This window comes from Oryctolagus cuniculus, chromosome 2, assembly GCF_964237555.1.
Source record: "Oryctolagus cuniculus chromosome 2, mOryCun1.1, whole genome shotgun sequence".
NCBI classification, from domain to species: domain Eukaryota; kingdom Metazoa; phylum Chordata; class Mammalia; order Lagomorpha; family Leporidae; genus Oryctolagus; species Oryctolagus cuniculus.
In genome coordinates, this window is record NC_091433.1 from 16,487,278 (window position 1) to 16,509,023 (window position 21,746).

General features: G+C 40.2%; 1 protein-coding gene across 4 annotated transcripts in view; it reads right to left on the reverse strand.

Moving 5' to 3' along the window:
• Positions 1-21,746, reverse strand: part of KCNIP4 (potassium voltage-gated channel interacting protein 4) — a 1,213,489-nt gene that overhangs the window by 567,244 nt on the left and 624,499 nt on the right. Inside the window, exon 1 of one of the 4 annotated variants that reach the window (XM_002709375.5) lies at positions 2,632-8,182. The exons of the other annotated variants lie outside the window; for them this stretch is intronic. Coding sequence (XP_002709421.1) covers positions 2,632-2,731 — 100 coding nt within the window. The 5' untranslated portion in view covers positions 2,732-8,182. Of the gene's footprint in view, positions 1-2,631; positions 8,183-21,746 lie in introns of those variants that run through there. 4 annotated transcript variants of the gene reach the window in all.

Here is a 21,746-nt window from a genome sequence, read left to right on the forward strand (position 1 = left end):
CTGTGTGTAGCATTATGTATTTATGCCTATCATAAGCAGACTTGGACAAAGGACCCAGGACACTCACAGTCCCAGTCTCTAGTCTTTTGCAAGGAATGGGGACTCAAAGGACTCAGAGATAAGAAAATACAATATTTCAGAAATTACATCACCCATTTATTTCGAAGTACATTTATTCTACAAACATTGCAAGCAAGATAGTAACTATATTATGCAAACATTGTTTTATATGCCCTTCAGACCACAACATAATGGATTTGCATATATAATAATACAAAAAAGAAAAACTACAATCTGAATGATACTCAGTGCTACAAAGTTTGAAGAAAAGGCTTAAATATTTAGAAAAAATCAAAATCATACTAATAAGACTTTAACATAGGTTCACATTTTTCTACTCAAAGTCTTTAATAGGACACATGCACAGAGATGAGAAAGAAGAGGGAGAAGAAGGGAACTCATATGCAAAAATTAATCTGAATGAAGTGACCATCAGTGTTTGCTTCTTTAATAAAGTTTCAGAAAATCTATGAAGATGCACATTGTTTATCCTTTTCAACAATTAAAATTAGACTGCAATTTTAGAGGACACAGGTTTGGATCTATAGATTTAAACTATAGTGAATCTATCTATTTGTGTTCTATCTCCAGCAGCAAAGAAAGCAGCCAACTTAAATTTGGTTTTGCAGTTTTTTGACTCTAGAATTCACTTTGGAGATAAGTCTTGTACAGACTTTAGAATGGAAACCACTATCACTTTCTAGTTATAACAACTTTTACATATTAAATATAATTCTTCCTAAATGTGTTTATCAGCATTTTACCATAAAAAACACTTAGAACAAATCAGAAATCAGACTTGAATTTATACTGAAGTTTATGAGAGAACACATTGTTTTCAGAGTAACACTACAAACCTTGCCTGGAAAATGCTGATATTGTAAAATAGAAAATACCAGAAAGGAACACTTCATACAAATAAATGCAATTTGGAATGAAAGTAATAAAAAAAGGAAAAAGAAGTATTTCATAAAGGTTAGCAGCTCTTAGAAGAAGGAAACACACATTCTCATGTGGGAGAATGAATTTTTTTCCCACGCAACAAACAAAACCAATACTAGAGTAGGCTTTACCACTCCATCCAGAGTAAAAGCCCCTCAACATAAGAGATTAAAGAATGGCCACACACCTTCTATGAAATAAAACAAGTCCCTTAACAGAGACAGAAATTCTGACACTCTTCCATGTAACTGTCAATCTCAAAAAGAAGAGAAATCAGTACATTAAACTGGGACGTCCCAATCACATTTGCCACTTAAAACAACACCCGCTGATGTACAAAGAAGCTGAACCAAGTAACTGGCTTCATGACAAGGTACAAGACAAAGTCAATTTCAAAAAAAAAGCAGTGACCATGTCCAGTCTTCAGAATCCATCCTTTTTTTTTTCCCCCAGAGCAACAACAAATGCACCCCCAGAGAAGGCTACTGAAACATTTTTCAAACTTCCTCTAAAATTACTTTAACAAACCCTGCCCCCTCCCCTCTTCCACTTGAGTGAGAAATGTAGGTTTCTGGTAACCTACATCAGAGTGACACACTTACTTTAATGTGATGCTTGCTGTCGGTAAAGGCAATCTTACTTATGACACAGTGTGACAGCCATTCTCTAGGGGACCACATGAGTTGTTTATGTAAATACTTTATGATGTATTTTCATTTTTTCTGAAGAAATTTTAAAATTGGAATCAAGAAGAATATCAAAACATGGCTATGTCAAATATCACCCAGGGATGCTTTTATGAATTGTTCTGCCAACTTTACAGAAACCAGAACTGGCTGTGTACAAACAGACTTCCAACGGTGTTCTGAGCAGTAAGAAAATAACAACCCAATTGACGAGGATCACCAGAGGAATATTTAACTCAGGGGGAAAAAACACAGGCAAGCACATACCTTAATTCTACAAAGAAAAAAGAGGACAACAAGCTTCTAATAGACATAAACAGCAACACTAGAAAATCAATTGGCTATTTGGAATCTACGTTAAAATCTGTCCTATGAATTGGAGACTTTTCCCCTTAGACTCTCTGTTAGTATGGATAATAGACAATATAAATGCTTCCCGAGATCACCTTATAAAAAGTCTGTCATTCTTAGGCTTGCATCTTAAACTACAGAGATTACAAATGTGTGCCCATCTCAATTTGAGTAATGCAATTCCATAGCTAGCAATGACAGGAGTGCACCTCAGAACACATCCAAAAACAATTTGCTGATGCAATAAACAGGGATATTAGATTAAATAATCTCACATCAGTATAGGCTGAATGCTCTCAATATAAGCAGATACAGCCATTATAAACTCTTAATTTCTTCAGGTTTGGTTCTAACATTTTGATTCAAAGTGTTTCTCACAGTTTCAATGTTCCTTTGCTGTGAAAACATCACTGCAACTGACAAAAAAGTTTATTTTACTAATCTTTCCTGCCCCGAAAATCCTGCCTCGCTGCATGTCCACCCCAGAGCAGCATTCCTCTGAAACCATTTCAGGTGCCTCTTATATCTGCTTCAAGAAATTTTTACTGCAAAACAGAGAATTTTTAGAAGTCGCTAAAAAGCACTCCCTTACCTTCTAAACCTGCTTCAATCAGCCCAAACTGTTCCAATAATTTAACAAAAAGCACAATGACGATCAGAACTGCTATCATTTCAAGCCCTTCCAAGTTCATGGTCAGCTAGGTCATGGTCCGACCACAGCCACTGAGAAGTGCTCTTCTGCCTGGCTTTCTTTGTAAAGCCATTAAACTACATTAAGAAGGCTACTGCCGGAGAAGGGGAGGAGGAGAGGGCGAGAGAGAGGAGAGAGGAGGAGGGGGGAGTGGAGGAGGAAGAGGAGGAGGAGGAGGAGGAGGAGAGGAGAGAAAAGGAACGGAGCGGAGGGCGATGGAGAGGCTTAGCGAAAGGGCGTGAGCGAGGGAAAATGCATTCCATCCTGTCTGCTGTAGCAAAGGCCAGAAGTGGCAGCGGATTCGGATTCCAGTCGCCTCTGTCACAGATCGGCTTCCTGGTCATCTGGCTTACAGAGACAGCCGCTCGCGAAGTGAGGCGCAGATCACCCCGAGACCCGCGGGGTCGCCAGAAGAGTCCCGAGGACCGAGGACACGACGCGCGTGGCTCAGGAGGCTCGGCGGCCCCGGGACTCCGCGCACACTGTCACCGGTGGCTCCGCGGGGCTGGGCAGTTGCCGTGGAAACAACGTAAAGTAACCAAGGGCTGGGCTGGCGCTGCAGACCCGGGCCGGAGCACCGCATCTTGAAATGGGAGGAAAAGTCTGAGAATGCCCAGAGGTGCGGTGACTGCTTGGCTTCTGCCTTTTCAGGAACATGGCTCACTAGTCAGGGAGTGTGTGTGTGTGCTGTCCCAGCTCGCTGAGTGCAAAGCAAGAATGATGCTTAGGGGAGTCGTTGAATATGCACTTACTTGCTTTTAGTGAGTTGCCTGATCGATCCTAACACTGCGAACTCATGTTCTTGTTTGAGCAGTGACTATCACAGGGTTTCAAAAGTATGAGAAATTAGTACATATTCTCAATATTTGTACAGGAGTTTGTAGAGTTCAGTAGCTACCTCTTTTGCACTAGCTCATTACCACTCAATGCACCAAAACAGATACACTTTTCAAGGTGTACCTATGCTTAAGAAAAAAAAAAAAAAGTCCATAAATTTGGAGCCAGAAAAAGTTTGGGAATAAAAAAAAGTGTTTGCCTGGGTTTCTTTCTGTATTTTGCACAACTGTGTCTGTTTTTGTTTCTTCCTGACATTGTTCAAATAGATCAGACTCATAATAAAATAATGGAGCTAAGAAACCAGAGAGAGCTGGGAAGCATCAGACACTGATTCAAATCTCCCCTTTCACAGATGAGAAAAAGCAGCAGAGGGAGTACAGAGTTGGTAATGGCAAAGCATGGTAAACCACAGGCATCTCCTTCATTTGTGGCTGGATTCTCAGGCAGTTTAAAGTGTAATGGATCAGGAAATGGAACCCAGGGCCATACCACCTGGATTCAGACCCAGGACCACTTGCCATCCCTGCACCTGGTTTCTAGCTCATTGCATCGTTGTTAGGCTGTAATTTAGAACAGAGTGAGTGGCTCAGTCACTACTAGCTCCTGCTTTTATCCCAAGTGTACCCATGCTTTGTACTTTTCATGTTTGCAAGATTAATTACCCTGAAATTCACTAAGCTACCATGCTCTGAATCCACAACCTTCCTTGGCTCCCTGCTTGCCTGATGGATAAACCTGAATTCTTCTGAGTGGAATCCTGGTTTCCTCATGATCTCTGGTACCAGCTGAGAACTGCTCAGAGGTCTTTTTCTCTACCGTAAGCTCAGTTACCTTTTCTCACACACATTCTGGGCTTCTCCATGCCCAGGGTTCTGATCAAAGCACTTTTGTCTCTTTGGAAAACCCATGCTTTACCATGTTGGTGCACCAAGTTGCCCAATGAGAATTAAATGGAATCTCTCTTTTTAATGTTTTATGCTACTTCTCCCACTGATGATAATACATCTACTTGGGTATACATTCTCTCAATAAGGTCAGTTTCCAAAGGATAGAAATCATAATTTTCTTATCTCAATGCCGTTCCCAATACCCACATGGAAGCACTTCAAACTTCCTAGATGTGGCATACAGAGACTTGTAGGATAGTAATGGTCACCGATCATTAAACAAGTGAGGGTGCCAGAAGCTTTCCAGCTTTGCCCCTCCTACCATTCTAAAAGCAAGCACTATTAGATAAAATTTAAGTAGGATATACAGCTTCAGGGAGTTTAAGCAGCGGGATCAAGATCATGTCACTGGTAAAAGATGGCATCAAGATTCAAATGCTGATTTGTTTAACATAAAGCCCATGATTACTTCTCTTTATTTCAAAGTTTTACATGAATTCATAATTCAAACACTGGCACAAGTACTTATCAGCGCAGAAATGCATATTGTTCCCAAAGTGAACCTCCCAAACTGCCTTGTGATATTATAATTAATCCATTAACCCCAGTAGCTTTGACTATAAGAAGTTTCCAAGTTAGTTAACTGACTTCAGGCACTTTTCTTCCTGCTCGTTCACCAACTATTACTCTGACAAAGCACCTGCGGTCTCAAAGGGGCTTTTCTGTATTTTCCTCCCACAGGGACCCTCTAGACCCCTTCAGCCTGCTCTGTAAATGAATGTCAGTGGTTACATCCTTGGTATTAACATTGAAGACAGATGTCCTGGGACTGAGAAATGTGTGTAGCAGAGAGCCTGGAAAGGGCCAGAGGAATCATCTTCTATTGAGCCCGGACGTTACCATTGTGGATTCTCTGGGAGCTAAAGCTGCTCTTTCCCATAGCCCGTGGTTTCATCCAGACTTTACCTCATACGCCTGGGCTCTTACCCTTGCAGTTCCCTCTATTTGAATTCCTATCCCTTATCTCCCCATAAACAAATGACTTTCTTTATGATTTATTGCCAAATTCCCCATCACAGAGAAATCCTTGCTGACCACATTCGTAAAACAGCGTCCATTTTCTGACTCTGGAATCACTACCTTAGTGTTGACCTGGTGCTATTTTCCTCCATAGCACTATCACTACCTTGCATGTCTATTTGTTTTCTTCTTTATAGAGCAACTACTTCTTGAATTTTTAAGGCTCTCATCCCCTGCCTATGAGGAAAAAGGTGTGTGCCCATCTTGCCAACTGTGGTGTCCTCCAATATCAAGTATTAGAGGCAATGATGGTTGCAGAATGACTAACCTGATACTCTCACCCTCCCTAGAAAGCCTCCTGCACGGTGTCACTGATTTGGTTGAAACCAGTTCCCTGTTATCTACAGAGCCGGGACTGCTATTGGACCTGGAGAGGTTTCGCACATCCTCTCAGGAGGTGCCCCATGAGCACTGAGGAAGGCATCCACAGCAGGGCATATTCCACTGGTTTTTCTTCAAGGTGAGTCCTGAGTGCTACCCCTTGGAACATCTTGGCTACATTCTGTCTTCTGTGTTTGATGTGAACGCGATCTGTGGTCCCAGCTAATGCAACTAATGAAAACAAGGCAAAGAAGGCATCCGAGAAGGCATCTTTGATCTTTGCCTCAAATGTCTTAAAGACTTTGGTTTGGATAGTGAGAAGTTACCTTGGGACACACACACTTCCTCTGTTTTCATCTGAAAGAACAGGGCAGTTAGCTTTGAGTCACAGCTTGGATTCCACCTAAAACTCTGATTCTATATCATTCTTCTTTTTCTTCTCTTTTAAAAAAAGAAAGGCTAGAAGTACTCAATAGAAGCAAGAGACTTCAGGGCCAACTCCAGATCTTTGAATACATACATGTTACTTACACACTGAATCTCAGGCTGGTATCCCTCAAAATAGATGCATTACACCTGCCCAAGGGATTTTGTCAGGATCAGACACAATAGTATTTTGAAATGATACTCGATCTCCAAGAGCCTATGCTTTGCCAAGCAGTTCCTTGCATGCCTGATCTTCCCCATTCTTTTTATTTTTTTAAAATTTTATTTAAGTTATACAAGTTTCATGCATTTCATACAGATTTAGGAACATGGGATACTCCTCACTCCCTTCTCCTCCCCCTGCCCCCAGCTCCAACACTTCCTCCTCCCTCTCACATTCCCACTCTTAATTTTTATTAAGATCTGTTTTCAGTTTACTTAATGATCCTATAGCTAACCCTAGACTAAGTAAAATAGTTCAACAAATAGTATGAAGAGGAAAAAAACAAACACATTGTTGTTCAACAAAAGAAACAAGGTCTGTAAATAATCATTGAATCTCAGAATATCCACTTTGTTCCTAAATAGTACATGATAGGTACTCTATTAATTACCTCAGATCAGGAAATACATATGCTATCCGTGTTTTGGGGACTTGCTTATTTCACTAATTATAAATGATTTCCAGTTGCATCCACCTTGTTACAAAAGATAGGATTTCATTTTTTAACAGCTGAGTAGTACTCCATAGTGTATATATACAATAATTTATTTATCCAACCAACAGTTAATGGACATCTGGATTGATTCCACGATTTAGCTATTGTGTGTGCTGCAATGGACATGGGGGTACAGATAACTCATTCAGATGCTGTTTTCTTTTGGTTTGGGTAAATTCCCAGGAGTGGTATGATTGGATCATATAGTAGGTTTATATTCAGATTTCTGAGGTATCACCTACTGTCTTCCACAGTGGCTGCACAAGTTTGCATTCCCACCAAAAGTGGATTAGGGTATCATTTTACCTACATTCTCACCAGCATTTGTCATTTGTTGATTTCTGTATGAGAGCCATTCTAACTAGAGTGAGATGAAACCTCATGGTGGTTTTGATTTGCATTTCCCTGATGGCTAGTGATCCTCAGCATTTTTTCAAGTGTCTGTTCGCTATTTGAATTTCCTCTCTTGAAAAATACCTGTTCAAGTGGTTTGCCCATGTTCCATTCTTAAAACCACTTCTTGGGGAAGGTAAATATTTTCCTTCTCTTCTAACAGGTGAATAAACAAAGGATGGGGAGAATTAGGAAATCACCTGTGTCCCAGCATCAGAAATCAGTGGGGCTGACTGTCAAAACATTTCTTTTTTTTTTTTTTGTTCCTTTGTTGAAGAGGACAGCTGACTAGCAGCAGACACAGCTGTGAATGCCACAGACCCCTCAACAGGCTCAGCTTCCTCAGTTATGAAACACTGAAGTGGAGTAGATTTTCTGCTTGGTGGGCCCAGAGCACTGCACACAAGAGCAGAGCTCTCCATGGAAATTTTAAACAAGTGGGAACAAAATCCTGAATCATTTGCTTGAAGATTCAGAACAGGAGATGAAACATGGCTTTACCAGTAGGATCCGGAAGACACGGCAACACCGAAGCAATGACTACCAAGACATGGAAGTGGCCCAGTCCCAGCAAAAATGGACGGCGCCAAGAGCAAAGCCAGGCTGGGGCCAGCACTGTAGTGCAGCGGGTTAAGCTGCTGCCAGCAATGCTGGCATCCCATGTGAGCACGGGTTCAAGTCCTGGCTACTCCATTTTCTTTTTTTTTTAACTTTTATTTAATGAATATAAATTTCCAAAGTACGGCTTATGGATTATAATGGCTTCCCCCCCATAACGAACCTCCAACCCGCAACCCTCCCCTTTCCCACTCCCTCTCCCCTTCCATTCACATCAAGATTCATTTTCGATTCTCTTTATATACAGAAGATCAGTTTAGCATACATTAAGTAAAGATTTCAACAGTTTGCTCCCACACAGAAACATAAAGTGAAAAATACTGTTTGAGTACTAGTTATAGCATTAAATCTCAATGTACAGCACACTAAGGACAAAGATCCTACATGAGGAGTAAGTGCACAGTGACTCCTGTTGTTGACTTAACAAATTGACACTCTTGTTTATGGCATCAGTAATCACCCTAGGCTCTTGTCATGAGCTGCCAAGGCTATGGAAGCCCCCTGAGTTCACCGACTCTGATCATATTTAGACAAGGCCATGGTCAAAGTGGAAGTTCTCTCCTCCCTTCAGAGAAAGGTACCTCCTTCTTTGATGACCCGTTCTTTCCACTGGGATCTCACTCGCAGAGATCTTTCATTTAGGTTTTTTTTTTTTTTTTTTTTTTTCCCCAGAGTGTCTTGGCTTTCCATGCCTGAAATACTCTCATGGGCATTTCAGCCGGATCCACATGCCTTAAGGGCTGATTCTGAGGCCAGAGTGCTGTTTAGGACATCTGCCATTCTATGGGTCTGCTGTGTATCTCACTTTCCATGTTGGATCGTTCTTTCTTTTTTATTCTATCAGCTAGTAGTCAAAACATTTCTCATGTAAAGTAATTAAGAGTAGTCAGGTATACATGAAACATTTAATAAAACAAACAGGATGCGTAACCAGCATCTCACTGTGAGTTTTTGAAATGTTGTTCTTCTGGATTAATGAGATTGTGGACTCACCGAAACATAAGGGGTGAGTATGAGGTGGTCATGAGAAAAAAGCAATGAGTTACAACTACAAAACAAAGAAATAAAAACCGATGGGGCCAGCACAGTGGCACAGTGGGTTAAACTGCTGCCAGCAGTGGGTGCTGGTTCAATTCCCAGCTGCTCTACTTCCAATCCAGCACCTGGAAGTGGCAGCAGAAGATGGCCCAAGTGCTTGGGCTCCTGCACACACATGGGAAACCTGGATGCAGCACCTGGATCCTCTCTTGGCTTCAGCATGGCCCAGTCCCAAGCTGTTGGGGCTATTTGGGAAGCGAACCAGCAGATATAAGATCTCTCTAGCTCTCTCTCTCCCTCTCTCTCTGTAATGACTTTCAAATGAATAAATCATTAAAAAAAAAAACCTTTTCATGTTTTGTGTTCTTAAGAAACTAAATGGAGAGGGTTAGAGGCAAGGCAAGGACTCACTTTTTAAAGAAACAAATTTGGGGACTCCTGTACAGTACCACAGCCACATTAAGGTTATCCTTTGCCTGTCCCCAGAAAAATGAACACACTTAATTAGAGACATCCTTACTCTTGCACTTTAGAGCATATCCCTAAAGTGCAGTTTATTCAAAATCACCAGTTACTGGCAGTAATGATCCCATTTCTGCTTCATTTTCAGAAATATGACTTTTGGAAGGAAAACAATGTTTCCTTCCAAAGCAGAGATGAAGCTACTCTTTGATGGACTGAGGCAGAGAACAAAGGGCTTCCAGCTACTTGTGTCTTTCTAATTCCCTGCTGGGGGTGGTAATAAAAAGGGAAGAAGAAAGGGAACTAGCTTTCTCTATGTACTTGTCTCAGAGTCTCAATTAATTGGTCTGGCTAAATCTAAGCATCTCTCATTTCTTTGTGACTATTCACCTTTTATTCACTTGTTAAATCTGCAGTCCAGATACAATATGAATGTATTGCAAAATGTTTATAAACAAATTAGAGGGAGGATGTCTGTCACCGCAGTTAAGCTACTGCTTAGGAAGCTTGCATTCCTGATCAGAGTTCCAGGTTTGAGTCTTCACTACACCACTTCTCATTCATTTCCTACAAACACAATCCTGAGAGGCAAGGGGTCATGACTCTAGTAGTAAAGTCCATTATACTCATGAGGGAGATGTACATAGAGTTTCAAGCTCCTAGTTTTGGCCTTGCCTAACCCCACCTGTTGATGACTTTTGGGTAGTGAACCAAAGGTAGGTAGATATGTGGGTAGGTATATAGATCTGTCTTTCAAATAAACAAACAAATTTAAAATTCAATTTAAAATTGAATTAACAATATTCCTATATAATTAAACAATATTTAATATTGTTAAATAAATTAAGCAATATTTAATATTGTTTTGCAGTACAAAGTTTCTTGAAATCCATGCATATCATTGATCTTCAAAATGTAGAACATACGTATTATGAAAAAGTGTGTGTATATCAATTATTTCTTGCACAAAAATAAACTTACCTTTTGCTCCTATTTTGCTTTATATTTTTCTTCTTCAGTTTGTCCACAACTTGAAGTACCCTTGTACAAAGTGGTTTGGGCCGGCGCCGCGGCTCACTAGGCTAATCCTCCACCTTGCGGCGCCGGCACACCGGGTTCTAGTCCCGGTTGGGGCGCCGGATTCTGTCCCGGTTGCCCCTCTTCCAGGCCAGCTCTCTGCTGTGGCCAGGGAGTGCAGTGGAGGATGGCCCAAGTGCTTGGGCCCTGCACCCCATGGGAGACCAGGAAAAGCACCTGGCTCCTGGCTCCTGCCATCGGATCAGCGCGGTGCGCCGGCCGCAGCGCGCCGGCCGTGGCGGCCATTGGAGGGTGAACCAACGGCAAAGGAAGACCTTTCTGTCTGTCTCTCTCTCTCACTGTCCACTCTGCCTGTCAAAAAAAAACAAAAAAAACAAAAAAAACAAAACAACAACAACAAAAAAAAAACAAAGTGGTTTGGGTAATAAAGATCCTATCCTCTCAGTCTTGGCATAGCTTGAAATATATTAAAAAGAATTTAGATGACAACAGCTAATGAATATAGAATATTCACTATTCTGCAGACTAGGGTAGTAAGCACACCACACACATCCTCTCACTGCAGCTTTCCATAGGTCTTATTTCCATTATTATTATTATTTCCATTATATTAGGGAAAGTGTGGATGAGTGGATTGGTTGCAAGAGTAAATATCCTCCCGATACGGAACTCCAGATTTGACTCTACAGGTCATGATCCAACAGTATTTTAGATGCAATCACAAATGACTGCACTCCCAGGCAGCCTCTGATTCAAGATTTTCAGGAAGTATACAAAGTGTCATGAGAGCAGGGAGAGCCCACTTAGTCTTCAATGGCAGCGGAATATAGGAGAAGGGAATGGAGATCAGAGATCGCACTGGGCTTGTACCGTACAGATATTAGGTGGTTGTGGTTTTTGTTTGTTTGTTTGTTTGTTTGTTCACAGCAAAAGGTAATCTACATGACATGACCAATGGAGAAGAAAAATCCTGCCAGAGAATTTACTCAGAGTTTGAGGAACAAAGCCAGCCAACTCGCTTGCCCAGGTGTTCCTGTGAAGACTTTTCCTCTCATTTTTCACACTATCTCCCAATCTGACACAAAATGGGCATCAGTGGCCTACCTCTAATTCCCTCTCTTCCTGTGGCAGTTATTTGATCCAAGAAAAGCCTCTGAATAACTGAGAAGGAAGCATATTTAGCCCTTCCAAGTGAATGGAGATAAACTCAAGGCATCAAATGAGAAATTCATTTCAATCACATTGTGGTAAGATAATGACCCATGTTTGTGAAAGAAGCAGTAGAATACAGAATTTTAGGGTATGATTAGGCTCAAGACCACACTCTGCTCCTGTAGAACTTTGTGACTTTGGCAATTTGCTAAGATGACTCATGCAAAGCAATTAGAACAGAAACTTACATTGTAAATGCTCAAAAATGGTAGTTACTATTACGATGATTTATTGAGTCATTCTTACACATCAAGTACTGTTTTAATTGCTTTATATGAATTATCTCAGTTAATTCATGCAACAACTCAATGAGCTAGTACTATTATTATTCTCAGCCACTGTGTAGATAAGAAGTAGGGTGTCTTCAATTGGATCAGGATCCTAAAGAAAACACATTGCTAATGTCCACTCGTGAGATTTACCACCATCTTCATCAAGAGTAATATAGGAAGAATTTATAAATGTATCCCAAACTGGCCTTTAAAGGAAATCTATGTATCCATGTTGTAAAGAAAAATGTAAAATAACACTGAAATAGCTTCTGGGTCCAAGTGTTTGAAGCCTTCCATTCTGAAACACTCCACAGGATGAAGAGATTCAATGAGATGTTAGCACAGCCTCACACTACAGACTGTACTCAGGTTCAAATGAGTTTCCAAAGTGTCCTATTGACTGCCAAGGGAATCTATTTCCAGGGATATATTGCCGAGCTCTATCAATCTCACTATCCAGGCACCATGCTCAATTAGTGCAAACAGTAAGAAGCCAACTGGGTCCCCTGCACCTCGTATCAGAGTGTCTGGTTCAGGTCCAGGCTACACTGCCAATTATATATTCTGCTAATGTTCACCATGAGAGGCAACAGGTTATGGGTCAAGTGGTTGGGTTCCTGACTCCCATGTGGAAAACCTGGATTTAGTTCTGGGACTCTGGCTTTCGCCTGGCTCAGCCCAAGATGTTATGGCCTTTGGGGGATTAAGCTAGTAGATAGAAGATTTCTCTCTTTTTCTACATATACCTTAACTCTTCATCTTTCAAATAAAATTAAAATAAAAGTTTTTAAATGTTACATACTTAGAAAATATCATCAATGGAGGGAGCAACAATACACCCAGGCTTGACCCTTCAATCCTGTGCTGAGGATGAATAGCAAAGACAAGCTGCTCAGGGATGAAGGTGGTTAAAAGGAAGAATAACGACTCAGAAACACATGGAAGCTTACTTTGTGCATCCTTAGAGGATTAAAGATAAATGGGAGGAATGCAAATGGTATCTGGCCCTGGCAAGAGAGAACAGAGAACTAATCTTTTATATATATATATATATAAATAAAAATTATATATATATAATTTTTAGGAAAATCTCTTGGCAATTCTTATGTTTACTGAAGTTAGAGAACCAGTTTATATATAAACATAAGAATTGCCAAGAGATTTTCCTAAAAATTAACCTTCAGGCATTGCCCATAGATTCTGATTTAGAAGATCTTAGGTAGAGCCCATGCATCTCCATTTAATCAAGCACACTAATGCATTTTAATGCAGGACTTCTCTGGATTACACTGTGAGAAACACTGCATTAATCTGGCCAAATACCTTCACCCAGATAAGTAACACAGCCTCAGGGAGAACTTTGCCCAACTTACCAAAGTCTAGTTGAAAGTCACACACTTTACAGATCAACATGGCTAACAATGGATGTAGCCCCATCAGTTTCCCAGAAATTTATTTTTCCTCATAGAAGCAATGTATCTTGAACTCATGTAGGAATAATACAAATTCCCATTCCATATTTAAAAGCTTTTTTTTAAGATTCACTGAATGTTTTCATAAAAACTTTCTTTCACAAGTGAACTTTAGACACAAACATTAAGAGATAGAGGACTGTGAACATTCCAACTTTTCAGCACTGCCTCATATCCTACTTCTACCCTAGATCTGTTCCTGAACCATACTTCCATCACCTCCAAATGTAAAGGGAAACACTTACATGTAGCCACCTTAACAACCAAGCAAAGTGAAATAAATAACATCTGATGGAGACAAATTTGTGGAAGTGTGAAGGCGATTTAGATGAAGCAGATATATCTGTGTGAGATCTAATAGCAGCCACACTAGCTCTTTCCCATGACTCCACTAAGGCTAATCTTTATCTAAATCAATACTATAAAAGTAACACAACACACAAAGTTTTTTGATACATTATTAACTTTTATGAACTCATGTAAGACTCGAATAATTGAAAGAGGATTATTTATGGGATCATTAAACTCAGGGACAATTTCTACAGATTTTAACCCTGCTTAATGGAAATCTTAGTTGCAGATATATATTTAGTTAGATTTCATTCCAAATTTTGTTCCTTCCAACAAATTATTCCCTGCTACAACTGACATGATAGCTTCCTCTTTTAGTACAGCAGAAAACTGTTTATTCTTTTATTGCCTGAAAGAAATACACAATATGAAAAGTTGTACACAACAATCCCCTGGAAAATTATCCATGCTACTTGTATGTTGTAGTTTAATTACTAGCAACTCTAACTTAATCACTTGTTAATATCCTTGATTTTCAACAGGCATATTCCAAATATGAGTATAATAGCCATGATAATTATATCATGTTAGAATCTAATTTTGCATAATAAGTAAGTGTATATTTTATTTGAGACACAAATACAAGACTTGTGAATAGGACCACACTGAAAATAAAAATCACAATCGATACAAAGAAAATGTAACAGTGAGTAACACAAAGTGGCCTCAAAGAAGATACATAGGCAAGGAAAACTGAGGGCACACTATATTCAGTTTATCAGAAGCAGGTGTGGAACAGCAGGTCAAGCCACCACTTGGCACCCCTACATCCCATGTTGGTGGGCTGACTACTGTCTCAGCTTCTCCACTTCTGAAGCAGCTTCCTGTTAATGCATCTTGGGAGGCAGCAATGATAGTTCAGGTACTAAAGCCCCTGTCACCCATGTGGGAGATCTGAATGGAGTTTTAGGCTCCTAGCTTTGGCCTGGCCCAGTTCTGGCTGCTGTAAACATTTGAGAAGTGAACCAGTGGGTCAAAGATCTCTCTTATTCACCTCACTCTCGCACTCACCCTTAACCCTGTCTTTAAAGTAGATGAAAATAAATATTAAAATATAAATTTGTTATGCACAGAGCCATGAATACACTAAAGTGCTTACTGAATCATCATCCAAACAAGCCAGTCAAACACGACCTGTTGGTATGATCACTGAAGAGAGCATCTGTCTAAACTGTGGGATTATTGTCTTTCGGGTTTCTGTCTACTGCTTCCTAACAAGTCTTTGGAAAGCCATAACGTAGAACAACACAGGTTTATTATTTTACAGTTTCTATGAATGATGAGCCTTCTACTCAGTCTTTAATCAAGTTGGGGCAGGTTAGGACTGCCCCAACCCAGACTAGCTAAAGTTTTGGGTTCTCTTGAAATTTGCTCCCTGTCTTGGTGGTAGGTATCGGGCAGGAGGTGAGAACACATGCTTTCGCACCGTGTCATCTCAGCACTATGATAGATCACTCTCTATGCCAGTGGGAAAATATCTTCTGTGCCTCAAATCTCTCTGTTACGTTTTCAGGACCTGCATGGTCTGGACAGGTTCACTCACTGTATCCTCCTTTTTGATTAATTCAAAATCAAGTGATTGGGACACTTAATTACATCCACAAAATCCCTTCTATCACATACACACATACAGTATCATAATTATGGGAGTGAGATTCTATCATATGTCCAAGTCCTAATCAAGGACAAGGGATTCCATAAGCTGTACACACAAGAGGACAATCTTGGAATTCTGCCTATCATGTCCCATTTCAGTGGTAACTGCCAAGTGTAGGTCAGGTGCCCTGTGGTTGAGGGAGGCTAATGGATATTTTAAAAATTCTTATGTTATCCCTCTTAGTATTTTTTTTTGTTTGTTCTACTTAATACTTTTGGTTGAATACTGTAATCAATACACAATTATTCTTAAGTGCTGAAAGTTAACTGAAAAGTGATTGCTGTTAAATATAAGAGTGGGAATAAGAGAGGGAAGAGATGTGCAATTCGGGACATGCTCAAGCTGACTTACCTCAAACGGTAGAGTTAGAAACATACTAGGGGATTTGAATTCAATCCCATCAAGGTGGCATGTACCAATGCCATCTCACTAGTCCCAGTGATCAATTTCTGTTCACAATTGATCATAATGATAGGACTAAGAACCAAAGGGATCACATAAACAAGAATAGTGTCTGCAAATACTAGCTGATAGAATCAAAAAGGGAGAGAATGATCCAACATGGGAAGTGAGATACACAGCAGACCCATAGAATGGCAAATGTCCTAACAGCACTCTGGCCTCAGAATCAGCCCTTAGGGCATGCGGATCCGGCTGAAATGCCCATGAGAGTATTTCAGGCATGGAAAGCCAAGACACTCTGGGGGAAAAAAAAACCTAAATGAAAGATCTCCATGAGTGAGATCCCAGTGGAAAGAATGGGTCATCAAAGAAGTAGGTACCTTTCTCTGAAGGGAGGAGAGAACTTCCACTTTGACCACGGCCTTGTCTAAAAATGATCAGAGTCAGTGAACTCAGGGGGCTTCCATAGCCTTGGCAGCTCATGACAAGAGCCTAGGGTGATTACTGATGCCATAAACAAGAGTGTCAATTTGTTAAGTCAACAACAGGAGTCACTGTGCACTTACTCCTCATGTAGGATCTTTGTCCTTAGTGTGCTGTACATTGAGATCTAATGCTATAACTAGTACTCAAACAGTATTTTTCACTTTATGTTTCTGTGTGGGAGCAAATGGTTGAAATCTTTACTTAACGTATGCTAAACTGATCTTCTGTATATAAAGAGAATTTAAAATAAATCTTGATGTGAATGGAAGGGGAGAGGGAGTAGATAAGGGGAGGGTTGCGGGTTGGAGGGACGTTATGGGGGGGAAGCCATTGTAATCCATATTCTGTACTTTGGAAATTTATATTCATTAAATAAAAGTTAAAAAAAAAGAAAAAAAATTCTTATGTATTTTTCAAGCTAAAACTGGGAGTGGGCTTAGTATAGAACTACAGGGCATTTGGTTGTTGAATGTAGAAGAGCCAAGAGAAATATCTGAAGTCCCGGAGTAGAGGTTATTCACCAAACCTTTGTGACATGTGCAGGAAATGGCTAGGAAAAGCCACAACAGGACACTGGTTGCCCACTCTAGCACTAGAGTGACCACCTGGTTCCATCCAGTGAAGTACATCCATCAGAGAACTGTCTAGGGAAAGCATGAGGTATGCATGTTTGGGATCCTAATACTGTAACTTTCAGGTTCCATTCATTCTAGAGCTGGATTCTTCCTGAGTGCTTATTGCAATAGCAACTGTGACTCTTCTCCTGCTGTAGTCATGACTGATCATCTGAGTGTCCCTTTACTTTCCTCATAGTAGGGCATAAGGAAAAAGTACCTGGACACAAACCTTTATTTGGTGGTTCACTGGCTAAACAGCTTTTTTTTTTTTTTTTTTTTTTTTTTTGGACAGGCAAAGTGAGAATGAGAGAGAGAGAGAGAGAGAGAAGTCTTCCTTCCGTTGGTTCACCCTCCAAATGGCCGCTACGGCTGGTGCACTGCGCTGATCCGAAGCCAGGGGCCAGGTGCTTCCTCCTGGTCTCCCATGCGGGTGCAGGATCCAAGCACTTGGGCCATCCTCCACTGCACTCCCGGGCCATAGCAGAGAGCTGGCCTGGAAGAGGAGCAACCGGGACAGAACCAGCGCCCCAACCGGGATTAGAACCCAGAGTACTGGCACCTCAGGCGGAGGATTAGCCTAGTGATCCGCAGTGCTGGCCAGCTATCCAGCTTTGAGCAGATATCATCTCAGCCTTAGCTACATTACCTAGAGAATAAAACTAGGAAATACATCCCTGAGTTGTTGAGTTGAAATCTCAAAATATGTCAAGCATTCAGTATTAAATAAACAATGAAAAATGTGAATGCTCTCTTTGCTATAATTAGAACAATGTAAATATTATGGTTATTTTGTTCCCAAGGTGTTCCCAGGATCTTGTGCTGTATCTTGCCTGTGACATAAACTAATGCATGACCGTCTCATCTCTGTGATGCTCCTCTTTCCTCTGCCCTACCCTTTATGTGCACTGTTATCAGAGCTGTAAGGACACATCATTCCACAGCTTCAATTTTCAGCGTATCTCAGTGATTGAAGAATGAAATCCTAAAATCACAGCAAAGCACACATGATCCCTCCCTACCTTCTCAGGAGCTCTCCATCCTTTCTTTTTTCCCAGTAAGCTATTTTACCCTCTGTGTTCAAGTTCGTACTAACTACTTTAGCAATCCAAGTGCCAGGTGGAATTCTTCACGTTTCTGTTTGCTTCTGAGAAATTCTTATCCGTCATTTCATAATCACTTTAACTGTTTCCAACTAGGTAGAGCTTTTAATGAGCCCTCTTTTTTGTTTTGTACTTATCTGAACTCTGATCCGTTCAAGATTTATGATCTGGTTGACACTATATCTCCTGTACAAAAATCTTTCTCTTGGCTCTTTGACATTCTTCGACATTCAACAACCAAATGCCCTTGATACATAAGCAAATATTTTTTCTATTATACATTTAAGGTTACAAGTGCAGACATTCCATATGGGTGCCCATTCCAGTCCCAGCTGCTTCACTTCTTTTGACAGAGTGGAAAGTGAGAGAGACAGAGAGACAGAGAGAAAGGTCTTCCTTTGCCGTTGGTTCACCCCACAATAGCCACTATGGCCGACACACCACGCTGATCCCAAGTCAGGAGCCAGGTGCTTATCCTGGTCTCCCATGCGGGTGCAGGGCCCAAGGACCTGGGCCATCCTCTACTGCCCTCCTGGGCCACAGCAGAGAGCTAGCCTGGAAGAATAGCAACCGGGACAGAATCTGGCACCCTGACCGGGACTAGAATCCGGAGTGCCGGCGCCACAGGTGGAGGATTAGCAAAGTGAGCAGCCATGCTGGCCATGGCTGCTTCACTTCTGATCCACTGTACTATGGCCTGGGAAAGCAGTAAATCCTTGGGCCTCTGAACCCACATGGGAAACCCAGAAGAATTCTCATTCATTCTCTCTGTGTGTGTGTGTGTGTGTGTGTGTGTGTGTGTGTGTGTTTGCCTCTCTGTAACTCTTCCTTTCAAATAAATAAACAAATCTTAAAAAAAAAAATCTGTATCCATGATGTGTTGGCACAGCATCCCATATGGGCTCCAGTTTGAGTCCCTGCTGCTCCACTTCCAATTCAGTTCCCTGTTTATGGCCTGGGAAAGCAGCAGAGAATGGCCCAAGTACTCGGACCCTGCACCCACATGGGAGACCCAGAAGAAGCTCCTGCCATTGGATCGGCCCTGTTCTGGCAGTTGTGGCCATTTGGGGAGTGAACCAGTAGATGAAAGTGCTCTCTGTCTCTCTCTTTCCCTCTCTCTTTCCCTCTCTCTCTCTAACTCTGCCTCTCAAATAAATAAATCTTTAATAAAATAACTGTATCTATGAAATACATGAAATCTTTTATCTCTGTATTAATATATTTTTAAATAAGGTAAGTATGTATTTACTATAAGAACTTGTATATCCGAATAGGTCTTCCACTGTTCACAGAGGCTGTGTTTGGATGATAGGCAATAGTTTCAACAATGCTGGCTTTGCTTGAACACTGTGGATCTGCCCTGTCTGGAACTGCCTCTGATTCTACTTATAAATTATGCTTCCCTTCCTGTTCTTGCTCACACCTGGCCACCATCAGACTCAGAACTTCTAAACCACTACACCAGTAAGAATGAGAATGGATTAAGTTTTAGAGCCATATCTTACTATTAGGCTTCTATGAAAGCACAAAGTGGTTCCTAGGGTGAATGTTGACGAGTACCTTGGGTGCTGCTGGGGCTCCCCTTCTCTCTCAACTCACCAGGATAGTCATCTCTCGCTAAACAGAAATGTACCATGGCTCCTGAAGCTTGAAGTGGCTAGCCAAGGTTCTACCTGCCCACTGTTTTCAAATGCACAAACTGAGAGTCTGTTTGAAGCTCACAAGTGACCACTTCAGTAACAGCATGAAAAGCAACTCATTTCATTTGCATAAACCCCTAGTCATGGAATGGCTGTTTCATATGGTAGATCTATTTTCAGCTTTCTGAGGATCTCCATACTGTCTTTCATAATGGTTATACTATGAAAGAGTTATCTGTACCCCCATGTTTATAGCAGCTCAACTCATAATAGCTAAGATACAGAATCAACCCAGATGCCCATTAACTGATAACTGCATAAAGAAATTTTGGTCCAAATACACGAGAGAATACTATCCTATCCTGAAAAAAAATGAAATCCAGCTTTTCACAATAAATGGATGCAACTGGAAACCATTATGCTTAGTGAAATAAGCCGGTCCCAAAAGGAAAAATATATTTTCCCTGATTTGTGGTAATTTATATAGAGTATAAAAAAATTAATGTACCTGAGCAAAAATGATTGCTATTTATAGCCTTTGTCTATACTCTTGAGGAACAGTGGCTTTTCTACCTACTACTTGTTGAATTCTTTATTTAGTGAAGGGTTATATTTGTGATTATAAAGTAAATTGAAGTAATGCCATTATAAAAATTAAAAGAAAAATAGAACAATTCAATCTTTATTCAACTCACAGAGACCCAGCCACTCCTCCCTACACTGTGACTACTTCAGTTCTTGTAAATGACTTCACCAAAAAGATAGACAAGTAAAGTGACACACAGATAACTTAGCTATTTTTAATGGCTTATGTAAAGCTTGCCAGGGCCAGAAAAAGAGGTTGAAATACATGGTTAGATTAAGTTTTTCTTTGTGTGTTATCATTGAATTTCAATGATGTTATGTACTACATTATATTATGTACTACATTATATTATATACTATATTATAAATTATGTACTACCCTTGCCTATATTACCTAGGATAGTTACAGGTTCACAACATCACTGGGAGCCAAACTAATCCTAATCATTAAATTCTTGCTACCCATTGTAGAAATGAGCCTCTACAATTCTATTCTATTTAGAAAAGTTATTTTAGATTCACTATTCACTTAAACTCCTGACTTTGAAAGTTTGAAATGGGAGTTTAGAAAGGTCATATTTCTATATATTTTATCATTTATTTACTTTTATTTTGTGAGATTTAAGCACTGTGTATATAAGTACGTTGTCTCTAATGTACTACAAAGTAATGGAAGAGAAAATGGCATGCTTTTTTTTTTTCTAAAACTGGTTGCTTTTGTAGTGCTACTACATATGTGTCCTTAGTAACTGCAAGTTTTAACTTGAACTTGGGATTCATTTATTAAAGAACCAGAGCACAGAGAGAAGCTTATTTTTCTCTCCATGAATTTTTTTTTCTCTTCATGAATTTAATCCTGATATTTTACAAGGTTAGTCAAAAACCTCCCAAGCTTGTATTTTTCCTGTACACCAGAAACATGAAGAGTCATTTAATCAAAATTGTTTAAAAACGAGTTATATTCAAGATATAAACATGCTAGAAACAAAAGTCCATATAATCCTTCCTAGTTAAAAAACTAGGAAAAATAAATATCTTTTGAGTGTTACTAACTTGATAACAGCTATGAGCACTTGTGAAGAAAGAGGTATAACTCAAAGCAGGCAGAGTACCAGGGCACTGAAGAAGAGACTTATCAAATAAGTCACCAAAAATTACATTAAATACTTTAAATTTTATATCAAATGTCAACAAATACATTAAAACACATTAAAATAAAATTTTAAGGAGGTGAAAATTTTCATGTAGTTCAACTGCTCTACTCATAGGCAACAAGAGGAACAAGCCAGAATGAGTCTAAAGGGATCTAAGACCTGTCTGCTTCCTCAGATCAACCAGGTACTGTTTGTCCAGACTGACTTTGCTTATAGCTTTTATCTTCTGGTTGGAAATTGTACGGCCTT